This window comes from Rhizophagus irregularis, chromosome 4 (assembly GCF_026210795.1).
Source record: "Rhizophagus irregularis chromosome 4, complete sequence".
In the NCBI taxonomy this organism is placed as follows: domain Eukaryota; kingdom Fungi; phylum Glomeromycota; class Glomeromycetes; order Glomerales; family Glomeraceae; genus Rhizophagus; species Rhizophagus irregularis.
The window spans coordinates 2,105,179-2,118,757 of NC_089432.1; the positions used below are offsets into that span (position 1 = coordinate 2,105,179).

General features: G+C 25.5%; 3 protein-coding genes across 3 annotated transcripts; all 3 read right to left on the reverse strand.

Annotated features, from left to right (window-relative positions):
- Positions 1–844: 844 nt before the first annotated feature.
- On the reverse strand, positions 845–1,987 carry OCT59_023813 (uncharacterized protein; the record flags this gene model as incomplete). The annotated part of the gene is made up of 7 exons (XM_066134977.1): positions 845–1,029; positions 1,104–1,109; positions 1,196–1,237; positions 1,315–1,548; positions 1,633–1,727; positions 1,799–1,860; positions 1,940–1,987. The coding sequence occupies 7 exons, from the start codon at positions 1,985–1,987 to the stop codon at positions 845–847; spliced, it is 672 nt and encodes a 223-aa protein (XP_065991052.1).
- Positions 1,988–3,423: 1,436 nt separating this feature from the next.
- OCT59_023814 (uncharacterized protein) lies at positions 3,424–5,274 on the reverse strand (the record flags this gene model as incomplete). The annotated part of the gene is made up of 5 exons (XM_025326310.2): positions 3,424–4,109; positions 4,190–4,538; positions 4,618–4,802; positions 4,885–4,948; positions 5,029–5,274. 5 exons carry the CDS (start codon positions 5,272–5,274, stop codon positions 3,514–3,516), a joined length of 1,440 nt encoding a protein of 479 aa, XP_025176710.1. The 3' UTR covers positions 3,424–3,513.
- A 1,487-nt stretch (positions 5,275–6,761) lies between these two features.
- Positions 6,762–8,163, reverse strand: OCT59_023815 (uncharacterized protein; the record flags this gene model as incomplete). The annotated part of the gene is made up of 3 exons (XM_066134979.1): positions 6,762–7,666; positions 7,740–7,906; positions 8,153–8,163. 3 exons carry the CDS (start codon positions 8,161–8,163, stop codon positions 6,762–6,764), a joined length of 1,083 nt encoding a protein of 360 aa, XP_065991053.1.
- Positions 8,164–13,579: the final 5,416 nt, after the last annotated feature.

The following is a 13,579-nucleotide window of genomic DNA, read 5'->3' on the forward strand; positions in this document are numbered from 1 at the left end:
AAAATGTAATAATTCGATAATTTCCGTAATATAAAGGTTACTAATTCCGTTACGGAAAAAAAGATGGATATAAAAAGCGGATCAACTTTTTTACGGAATTGTGTATACAGAAGTTGTAAAAATATTTCTAAATACATTGTGGGTTACCGAAATTTACAGTATATACATAATAAATACTCGGAATTTATCAAAATGGGTGTGATTTATACTTCCAACAACATTTCTAACATTACAGTTGATATTTTATGGGTGTTGTATATATTTATATTATCGTACGGCTAAATCGGCTAATGCAGATCGATAAACTACCGATATTCAATATTGTACGCAAATAAACTATTGATATCAATATTGTACGATAATGAAAATATCGGTAATTATAAAGAAAAATAGCAAAAGATAGATTTTTACAAATAATACATAAGTCAAGTCCCAAAATGACCTACATATTAAAAGTACTTGCTCGGCATCAATTCTTTTTTTTTGAATCTTTCCATAAACTTTATCCAAGAAATAATGATTTTAATTTTTCATGCCTACATTTAAAAATATACAAGAACACGTATTCTAAATTTTGCCAGATTCATATTCTTTAGATAATATTTAAAATAATGTTAATAATGTTACAATATTTTTATTCTTTATTTCTTTATAAAAATTTTATTTTATAAGTGATTATAACTACTTTATTATCTAATATTAGATATAAATTAAAATATATTATCCGAAATAATAAAAAAACTGTATTCAAAATGACGGAATTTTATTAAGCGTAATTATCATTTAAAAGACCCAAGAAAAAATAACCATTAAAACTAGATTAATAAAAAAAAATTTAAATCCATTACTTTGAATCTTTCAACTCATTAGCAAGATCTCTAATTTTTTTTCTCATATCAGAAGGAAGTAAAAGATTCTGTTCATTAACTTCTAAAATCTTCTCAAAATCTATTTGATCTGAATTTGATTGTAATTCAATAATTCTTTGATAAAATTGATCAATAATAGAAAGTACAAATACTCCGCAATCTGACAAAAATTTAAAAAATTTACATTAATTATCAAAATATTGTTATATAATAAAAAATAAATATGTAAGTTACCTGAACCTAAAATAAATTAAAAATATCCAATTAATTGAAATTATTTAAATTAATATTAAATATTTGAGTTAAATACATCAATTTTAACATACCATTTTTTTGTTGAGGTGTTTTTACAACGACAATATTATTTCCTAAAAATGGAATTTTTTTTTTAAAAAAAATATCATAATCTAATCATAATATAATTTTTCATTTCTTTAATACCTACTTTTGACTTCTAGAACACCGGAAATTTTATCTGCAAATTTATAAGCAATATAAGAATTCATATTATTAGCACTATCATAATATAAAAATTTATTATTCTGTTTTACGTAAATTAGCAAAGACCAATGACTTCCTCCAATAAAACTTTCTAAGGACTGTTTATTATTTACTGGAATGAATATTATATCAGCAGAAAATATTTGTTTTGGAAGTGCGCTAGCAAGATATTTCGCATCTTTATAAAAATAAATGAAATATATGTAAATAGAATAAAATAGGTAAATGATATTAGAACAAAAAAAAAGTGGATGAAAAAAACCTTCAATATTTGTTATGAGAAAACTCATCGATGCTCGCAAAAGATTTGGTTTAACCTTGGATTCTTCTTTTATAGAATAATTGTATTCAAGATATCTTTTAAAGGAAAAAAAAATGTTTTATTTTTAGAAATATTTATGAAAATCAAGTAATGATTTCTTACATACTCCAAATAAAAATCTACGCATCGGTCATTCAACCATCTATCATCGTATAAGAGTCCATAATCCTGTATTGGGTGAAAAAAAAAAATAATTTAAAGAACATACTTTCGATACAAAAATTTATAAGAAATATTATAATTATACCTCTGGAGCAAGCATAGCGTCTTTATAGTATAAAGTAGAGGTTAACATATTTGAGAAAGTTAAGTTCACATTTCACCAATAGTAGGCTCAAGTAATTAATTGCGTTAGAGTTTCACAATGTTTAACAAATTATTACTCTGCAAATATTTCGTCATTGCGCATTTTTTGTAATACATGTAACGTGATTTCTTTGTGTCATTGTAGAGTTGCACATGATTTATAGTATAATTTCTAACGTTAACTCCATTTTAACTTCGTTATTAACCCGTTTTGAGTTTTGATATGTAAGCAAAAACATTATTACGTATTTACGTTCACAAGTTCATTACATAATTTAATTAGTAAATCAAACAGCTTTAAAAGTTTAAGCCTTTAATATTATTTATAATGCTTGAGGTAACAAATTTGCCATAATAGTTAAATTTGGATTAATTATAATGGATTTGTTTCCGATATACGTTAAATATCTAACTTTTTTTCTTTAGAGTGCAGAAAATAAAATAACTTATCAATTGATGATTTGAATAATTCATTTATCTAAGTGGTAATAATATTTTGTCTTTGAGTGAAATATAATATTTCCTATTTGTGTCATTTTATTTCTACCCAACCTTAGAAAACATTATTATGACATTGAACATGATTTTAATAAAACAGCAAGAGATTAACAAAATACTTTAATATAAACGTTTCATGCTTTTTGCGTTCTACAGTATATCTGTCAATATCAGATAAAGTAGTAGTGTACATCCTTCATCCGCATAAAATATAGCTTTTTTATTCTTAGCGTTAAAACCAAATCAGCCATGTATCTTATTACTGTGTGCGCCTCATGAAATTTTGCATTATCGTCTGTAAATGGATAAACTAAAAAAAAAAATTACAATTTCATTATCAACATGAAAGATTGAAAAGTACTTATACCCTATCAAATTCAGATGACGAACAGCCACAATTATCATAAAATATTACGGTACAGGAATATTAGACATATAATATAACATTGACAAAAACATCCATCCCTTTAAGAACTTGGACTAGATTGACTTTTTGAGCGTAATCTACGCATAAGTTTCTGCACCTTTTTAACTTTTTCATTTTCAATATCGTCCTATTCTGTAAACACGATAATATGAGAAATTCTTGATATTTTTTTATAATAAATCTATTGCTTAAGCTTTAAGTTTTACCTAATTTAGCGTCAAGTTTATGCGTGACCTGTCCTTTTGTAGTATGTCGTAAAGTATCACAGCCAGTTTGCTGAATAATATGGATATCAAATTCAGGCTAGATAAGTCGAAATAAAATTTTACGTAGATAAAAAATTTCAGAATTACCTTGCGAAATAAGAGTTTACGGCTGGTTATATTATATTTATAAAATATAAATGTTTAATGCAAAATAATAGCATTATTATTTAAGATATAAAATTTGATATATGTTTGGCATATTACTTTAATTAGTTGTAACTTTCTCTTTTTTTTCTAACAAAGAATAAATATATTTTATTTATAATTTTCAAAAAATAAGTACACATAATTTTATTTACATCTATATTATATAAACCAAATTTTTTATTTCTCAAATTTTTTTAATTGATTTTGAGCAATTTTTAACCCTTGTTTAGCAGATTGTTCATACCAATAAATTGCATTATCAATATTTTTCATAATACCTTTTCCATTTTCATACATGAAAGCTAAATTATATTGAGCTGTACAACTTCCTAAATTTGCAGCCTTTTGATATAATTCAAATGCTTTATTCTTATCAATAATAGTACCAATTCCATATGAATAACAATATCCTAAATTATTTATTCCAGAAATATTTTCTAAATTTGCAGCTTTTTGATATAATTCAAATGCTTTCTGTTTATTAACATTAGTTCCAATTCCTGAATAATTAAATTCTCCAAGTAAAACAATAGATTTTGAATTATTTTGACTAATTAATAACCAATCATAAATTTCTTTTGATGTTATATTACGATCATTAAGATAATTAAAAATTTCTTTTTTTTCTTTTTTTTCGTCCGATTTATTAATAAGATCAACTAATTCATCAACTATGACGTTAAAATCATTCTTAATTTGATTACTTGATGATTTTAATTCATCGACTACCTGGTTGATAGTTGGACGATTAATTGGTTCACCATTCCAACAATCTAAAAAAAGGGGTAATAAATTTTTTAATTAATCAATTAAATTAATTTTACTTGTGAAACATAATTAATATTATATTTACCAGTATAAATTTTTATATAATTCTCGGGTGTATTAGGAATAGGTTTCTCTCTTAAACCTTGTAAAATTTCTACAGCCAAACCGATATCATATGGTTTTCCCTCAGCATAAAAAGGACGTTGACCACTAGATATTTCCCATAATAATACTCCAACGCTGTAAACATCACTCTTTTTATTTAAGGAATATACTTTATTATTGTTTCTTTGTCTGCTAAAACTTTTTGGATCGACGTAAGGAATTACTCCAAATAATTTTGATTGAAGGTTGGAAGATTCTTCAATCCTTTTCGATAATCCAAAATCGGCCAACTTTATAGAATTTTGGTGAACCAACACATTATTAGAGTGCTATTAATAAAAAAGAAAGTTTTATAAGTCTATATAAGTCATAACAATTTATAAAACCATGACATATAAAATAGAATACCAAATCACGGTGCATGATTCCTTCATCATGTAAGCATGATACAGCGGAAGCTAACTGTAATGCCATGTTAAATTTATCATTCCAAGTAAGAATTTCAAAATTTTCTTTTAGATATTTTCGAAGAGTACCACCGTCAGCATACTCCATTACTAACATGTATCTCTTTGAATTATCACTTTGAACCTCTTATTATATTAAAAAAAAAGAAAGTTAATAAAGATTGTTTTTAATAAATTCTATCAACATTTTATAAATATATTATTATACCTGTTGCAACTCCATAGAAACGAATAATATTGTCATGAAAATCAACTTCGCGTTGAAGTTTAAGCTAAATCAATAAAATTATAAATAAAAATATTAATTATTATATAAATGCATATATTGTATGTATTGAATAAAAATAACTACCTCATTAACAATTTCTTTAACTGTGGCATGATTGAAATTAAAAAAAGATTTTAATGCTAAATATTTATCAGAATTTTTCCAATTTGCACGATAAACTTTTCCAAAACTTCCATAACCAATTTCTTCAACATTATAAAAATATTCACATTCATAATTTTTAATATGTTTTTTATAAATGGCCTCTTCGATCCAATCATTCCATTCATTTGAATTTTTATTAAATCTAAATTCGGTGTTACTAAACATTGTTATAAAAATATAAGAAAAAAGGTTTTTTTTTTAAAAAAAATTAAATAAATTAAATGAGAAAGAAAAAAATTATGTATGAAATTATACGTTGATCCATTTTCATTTCATTATATAGGCTGATTTGTGTTACCTAATATATGTTTTGTCAGAAAAAAATTTTGTGTTACTCGATCGTTCGATCGTCATGATTGTTTATCACGAGATTTTCCAAGTGTGTTTTCTTTCGTAAAAAAAAAAATGATGAAAAAAAAAATGATAAATTATTCGACTTACATTTTTAATTATCCTTGTAATGTGTGAAACTGATAAGTATTTATACTTGTAATAGTAGTGATTTGAGATGTTTTATTAGGAAGTTGTACCGGTCAAAGGAAAAAATATTTGTAAAAGTTCATATGTTACACACACCAATTACAACAAGTCGGAAAATTACGGAAATTACTCACGATTTTATCGACATACGGTTACAACCTTACAACCTTACAACCATTACGGCGACCAACACTAATTGAAATTGTTTATTTCTCATATTATTTAACTCTTAATTATAGACACGAAAAATGATTAATCTATCATTATTACTTTAACCTGACTGAATTTGTTGTTATAATGAATTTATTGGTAAAATCGTACCATTATAATCACGTATAAACTAGAATTTTCCATTTCTCTAGTAATTTACTCATTCATTCCTTGCAATGTTAATAATGTACGATTATATTTTTTAATATTTATATGTATAAACGTCGGATTTACTACTCTCGCTAAAATATTTTTTTTTTTATTTTTAAGAATTCTTTTCGATTGTATGTCTGTAAACATTTAAATACTGTAATGTACGCTTTTAGCGACGAACAAAATGGTCATTGCATTATCTTTTGTATATTGCGTATACGATAAATATAAACTAATTATTCATAATGTATTATTTTCTATACCAAAAAATAATGTTTGTATGAAATACGAGTATTTAGCTATCATTTGGCGCAAGAGGACAAATTGCACGCGCGCATTTTCGAAACTTAAATACAGTATCTAAAATCATTTATTATGAAATAATAAAGAATTTAGTTTTTTTGAACGAATTTACTCATAATAGCAATACTTGAGCGACTTAAGCGGTATCATTGCACGCACAGTACATATTCTAGCTAAACGAAATATGGCCATATTAGATAAAGTAGAAGTAAAACCATGATAAACCATTGTTACTATTAAAATCTATGCTTACAACATGCTGTACGTATTTCGTAAAATTTTACTCTGGAGATTCAATATGACGTATAGTAAACGATCACTAAGATAACGTCAATGTTCAGTTCATTATCATTCTTATTGAAATTTATTAAATTACACTAAAATTAACTGATATAATTCATTTTAGCTATTATTCTGGGTAGCTTGGAGTCCCTGTTCGGCGGATTTTTTATACCAATAAATTGCTTCATCTATATTTCTGGTGATTCCTTTTCCAGTTTCATACATCAAGCAAGATTATATTGAGCTGCACTATTTCCTAAATCAGCTGCCATTTTATATAATTTCAATGCCTTTTTCTCGTCAATATCAGTTCCAATTCCCCTTTCATAACAATATCCTAAATTATACATTCCAGATGTATCTTCTAAATTTGCTGCTTTTTGATATAATTCAAATGCCTTTTGTTTATTAATTTCAGTTCCAAATCCATTTTTATAACAATTTCCCAAACTAATCATTCCGAATGTATCACCTAAGTCTACAAAACTTTGATATAATTCAAAAATCTTTTGATTAATGTTGGTACTGACTCCATCCTTATAACAATTTTTTAATATATTCATTCCAGTCACAATTTTCAAATCAGCAGACTTCTGATATAATTCAAATGCTTCCTTTTCATCAATACCGGTTCTAATTCCTAAATAACCAAATCTTTCAAGTACTATAAGAGAATTTGAGTTGTTGTGATTATATAATAATAAATTATTAATCTCTTGTAAAGTTATATAACGGTTATTAAGATAAGTTAATATTTCCCGTTTTTCTATTTTACAATCCTCATATTTATAAAAAAAATTAATTATATCATTTACTAATATATTGAAACTATCCTCAGATTGGTTACTTAATGCCATTGAAGAATCAATTTCTTTCATACTCATCATAACAAAATTTTGCATAATTTGAGATAATTCACCATGTAATGAACTATTATGAGAATTCTCAATAGGTTCAACAGCATTTGAAATAAATTGCTGCTTATCATCTGCTGTTAATTGGGAATTTTCATTAACATTATCTAGGTGAATGTCTTTTATAGTTGTATCATATTTTGCAATGATTGCTTTTAGTTCATCAGCTACTTGATTAATAGTTGGTCGTTCCTTTGGCTCACTACTCCAACAATCTACAAAACAAAAAAAAAAAATAAGAACGTTAATATTATTTAATTAATTAAGAAACATATTTATATTAATTACCAGTATAAAGTTTTACGTAATCTTTGGGTGTATCCGGAACAGGTGATTCTCTAAGACCTTCTAAAATTGATACAACCAAATCAATTTCATGTGGAACATCATTAAAAGGTGGCTGCCCACTAGATATTTCCCATAAGAGTACGCAAATACTGTAAACATCACTCTTCCTATCCAATGAATATATTTCTGTTTGTTTTTATCCCTAAATAGGGAACCTGCTTTTGACTGAGGGTTGGATGATTCGTCAATTATTTTTGACAGCCCAAAATCGGCTAATTTAACAGTATTTTGGTGGATTAGTACATTTTTGGAGTGCTATTGTAAATAAAATTAGTATTATAAATAAAGATACATTAATTATTTAAGTAGTCATAGTATATATAGTAGAACCTTACTAAATCACAATGCACAACTTCTTCATCATTTCAACAAAATTTCAAAAATTGGACAAGTGGAAATCATAACGTTGATGAATTTATTCAAAAAGCACAATTAAAAGCTGAAAATGCGCGACGTATTGTAGAGTGGATTGAATATGATAAATTTGAAGATGTTGAATATTTAGCAAAAGGGGATTTGGAACTACTTTTAAAGCAGTTTGGAAAGATGGTCCTTGGATAAGAAATAATTCTTAATTGGAAAGAGTAGGTGAAACAAAAGTTGCTTTAAAGTGTTTACATAACTCACAAGGTATTACGACAGAATTCTTAAAAGAAGTAAGTTATTTTCATTAAATTTAAATTAGCCTTTATAAATGTTAAACTAACTATAATTTTCTTTTAAGGTTGAATCAAATATTTTAGTATATTCTACTATGTGGATAGTTCGTTGTTTTGGTATTACCAAAGATCCAAAAACAAATAATTTTATGATGGTAATGGAATTAAAAGATGGTGGTTTAAGACAACATTTGAATAGCAACTTCATTTCACTGAATTGGATGCAAAAGTTGAGTAGTATATTACTATTGCAATTGGTCTTAGTAGTATTCATAAAGAAGGATTAATTCATCATGATTTTCATTGTGGAAATATATTAAGCGATTTTGATAGCAATGCTTTTATTACTGATTTGGGATTGAGTCAGCCGGCAAATGTCAAATCCTCTCAAAATAATAATAAAAAAATATATGGAGTATTACCTTATGTAGCTCCAGAAGTTTTAAGAGGGAAAGAATATACTCAACAAAGCGATATTTATGGATTTGGAATCATTGCATATAAAATTTGTACAGGACTCCCTCCTTATTATTATATAGCTCATGATGAATTCTTAGCAATGAAAATTTGTAAAGGGTTGAGGCCAAAGTCTAATTATAAGATTCCTCAATTAATTTTTGACATTATTAATCAATGTTGGGATGCAGACCCTTTAAAACGACCTAATGCGGGTGAATTAAATAATTTATTTTATAATTTATAGAATTCTATTAATACTAGTAGCGTAGATTCTGTAATTTATGGTCAAGTTAAAGAAGGAGATGATATTAATAAAAAGTTATCTTTTTCATCACCTTTAATATCTACCGGTACTATATCATATATGACACATCCTCAAGCAGTTTACACATCCCTATAAGAAATATGTATACGGAAAGGATACGTTTTGTATACATTTTATGTACGTTTCTATAGATTCCGTATACAAATTCCGTATATTTAATAAGCAATTCATTTTTGAACATTTTTTTAAAAAACTAATGTATACGAAATGTATACGGAAAAAATTAATTATACGGAATGTATACGGAATTTTTAAACTTAATATTTTTAGAAAATAATTTTACAAAAATCTCGTATCATAACACGAGATCACGTGATTGTTTATTGTTTTGTTATGATACGTTTTTTGTTTTTTATATAAACCCTTACTATGATGAGTTTGATCTTCCGATCTTCCTTTCTGTCTTTCCCTTCCTTCTCTTTTCTCTTGTCTTATTTTTGTTATTTTTTCTAAATTTTTCTTCTTTTTTCGTCACCCCCCTTTTAAAAAAAAATTTTTTTTTTCGTACCTCACTTTAAAAATTTTTTTTCATCACTCTCCTTTAAAAAAAAATTTTTTTTGATTTTATTCTTTTATTCCCACCCTTCTTTTTTTTTAAAAAAAAATTTCTTCTTTCTATTTCTATTTCCTCTTTATAAAAAATTTTTTATTTTTCTAACTTTGACGTCCTCCCTTTAAAAAAAATTTTTTTTTAACTTTCCTAACTTTGTTACTCTCTTTTTAAAAAGATATTTTTTTTTCTTTTTTTATTTATATTTATCCCTTTTTTTATTCATAGGCCAGCAGATTTTTTTTTGTGAGAAGATTCAGTTTCTTTTTTCTTTTTTGTAGATCAGTTTGGGAGTCCTTTCCTTTCTTTTTTGTAGGATTGTTCAGGATTTTTTTCTTTTTTTAGGTCAGTTCAAATTTCTTTTTTTTTTTTGTAAGTTGGGTTCAGATTCTTTTCTTTTTGTAGGTTGTTTCAGTTTTGTTGCTTCAGAGTCTTCTTTTTTTGTAGGTCAGTTTTGGATTTATTTTGTTGTTTTGGTTTCTTTTTAATCAGATGCTTCATAATTCTTTTCATTTATGTAGGTCAGACATTCTGGAGTTCTCTTTCTTTTTTTGTAGGAATGCTGACCTTTGGTGACTTGGACGATTGCAGATACTATATGAAGGGGGGTTTTTTTAGGTTGTTTGACTCCAAATGAACCTGAACTTATAGATAATTTTGGTTGCAATAGGTGGTTTTAATAAGGAGGGGATTTTCATAATGTATTTGTATTTTGTTTATTTTTTTTTTTATTTAATTTAATAAAGTAAAATTGGATTTAGGCCACACAAATTCAATTTTTCGGTTCACGTAACATTGAAATTTAAAATCGACCCGGGGACCCGGGGTTTATTGTTTATTAATAAAAAAAGTTTATATATAAATCGTGACATCTGATTGGTTGACTTTTAAAGGGGAGGGTAATTAAAGAATTTATTTTTGCTCCAGAAGTTCTCAGCCACGTGATAAACTTTCCCGCTAATAAAATTACGTCCCTATCACATGATAAACTTTTATATATAAACTTTTTTTTATTGAAATTTGAAAAAGTGACCCGGCCGGGTGAAGTGAACCGAAAAATCGAATTTGTGTGGCCTTATGTAAATATAATTTTAGTAAACTGTAATACAAATAGTAAATTCAGTGACCAAATTAAGGTTGCTTGCCGAAACCTAGGGGTTTAGGCAAGATGGCGTTTTGCCGAAAAGTGAAATTCTGCCGAAACTATATTAAAGTTATATTAAAAAACTGGCGAAACTTTGGAGAAAGGCGAAACTGCTGAAACTTATTATAAATGCTGAAACTGCCGAAACTCTGCCGAAACTATAATAAATCTATAGTAAAATTTTGATGAAACTAATCGTAGGATTTTGAAGAGGTTTAGACAAGCAACCTTAGACCAAATCGTATAAATTTCGTGATAAAATCAGTGATCAAATCATGTAAATTCCATATGAATTCCGTGCAAATTCCGTATCCAAACCATATTTTTAGTGATACGGAATTGTGCATTTTTCCGTATCCTATTATGATACGTTATTTCTAAGGAAAAAAATCATATAAAAACTTTATAAAAAATGTATCCAATTTTTTTATAGGGACAAGTAGACTTTTAGATTTTAAAAATCTTCCAGAACCAAAAAATGCTGATAATAACGATGATTTAATAGAATATTCAGGTAAATATATATAACATGATATAATAATTTAAATTTATTTTACAATGCTAACAACTAATATTTATAGATTCCTTGAATATAGATTTTACTAAACTTGATATTAATTATAAAGGTAATCACTTTTGCATGTGATTTTTGATCTATTGAATGTCAATTAAACTATTTTTTTATTATAGATGAAAGTAATTAAGCTCAAATTAACAGTTAAAATATAAAAGATATCATATTTATGCTTATGTAATTATTTATTTTATTTGCATTTGTATTTTACAATTGGAGATAGAAGAAATTATTTATGATTTAAATTTAACAAATCTATATAAATTTTTTAAATTTAATGGTCTTCTTCTGCACAAAAATCCATATTTGTAACCCAGCCCAGTCCGCAACCAGAATTACTTTTTGTTAAAAAAGAATCTTCACATTTATTTGTTAAAAAAAAATCATTATATTTATTGTTAAAAAAAACCTTTATATTTATTTATTTAAAATTTCGTATTTACTTATTAAAAAAATCTTTTGTACTGTATTTACTTGTTAATAAAATTTCGTAATAATATTACTATTTTCATTTGTTAAAAAAAATAATCTAAATTTATTTACTAAAAAACTATCTACAGAAAGGTATTTATATGATTTATTATCTACAAAATAAACATTGAAAAACAAATAAAATAAAGGTTAATTTCTTTATTTATCGCGATAGTATTTGCGGATAAGAAAATGATATCCGGATATCCGAGAAAAAATAATTATCCGGATACCGCAGTTTCTATCCTCCGAATAGAGAATATTCAAAAAAAAAAAATCAATTTAGATTTTCTACACACGACTAATATATGGATCCTATATTAGTGATGATTCTGATATAGAATTACATAATGTTTTCCTAAAGACCTACTTGACAATATTCCAGATGATAGTGATAGTGACTATAGTGGCGAAGATAATCTTTAAGAATTTAAATCAATATTAAATTTATTTTTGGAATTGAAAGTTGGTTTAACATTTCCTACCTGAAAGTCTGCACAATGGTCACTTCTACAAGGTTTTTTTATTCGATAAGGAAGATCAGAAAACTACTGTATTAAATAAACGTAGAAAGCAATCGCTATTGTGTCATTGTCAATAAACAAAGGAAACCATTGCATTACTTAATCATGTGGCTAGTATTTCTTTTTAGCCACTGCATCGAGAAATTAAGTTTATAAAGTTATTTGATAAAATAAAATTTGTTCTCTGTTTATTCATATAAAAATTTAAGAGAATAACACAAAGTTCAAAAAACTTAACTTTCAATATAAATTTTTCAAAAAAATAAAAAAAAAATCATTAACAGTACGTTAATACTGTTGATTCTATGTTTAAGAAATGCAAATAAGCAATAATTATTTATGAATTTAGTAAAAAAAAAATAATTATTACGAATAAATAAATTAATTCATATGACGACATGCGAAATTAAAATTAAGCTAAACTTTTACGCGATATAATATTTTCTCAAACCTAATGATGATTTATTCAAATATGATTTTAACCATCAAAATCTTAAAAACAAAAATTGTTAGTAAAATTAAAATGTTATATCAGATTAACACTATTTATGTTTTTATACTGTATAGTAACAGTTAAACATTTTTAACTAGTAATTTTTTCAAATCTAGTTATCATATTCAATCCATTCTAGAGGTTAAATTCTAATCAAGAGAGAATTTTAATTTTAGAAATTTGGAATTGTTTAATTTGAAATAATAAATGCAATTTTCTTGTTGCTAAATTTGGAGCGTATCAGCCGTATCACTCATTAAATATAACATGTGATTAACTTTTTTAGCTATTTTAAACTAAAATTAGGGATTTCACGGCTATCTATCAGGATTTTAAATATAAAAAAAAAGAGAGTTTTGCTAGGGGTAAATAACCTGGGTTAAATCACCCCCTAAAATTTATATTTATATCAATATTTTTTTTTAAAAAAAAAAATTTATTTGTGTTATTATTCATTTCACTTTGTAAAGATTTTATTTATTTGGATATTATAGAGTATAATTGACCAATTTTTTCTTATATTTTTGACATTTTTATTGTAATCATAATTTGCATTTTTTTTTGTAAAATTATATAATTAT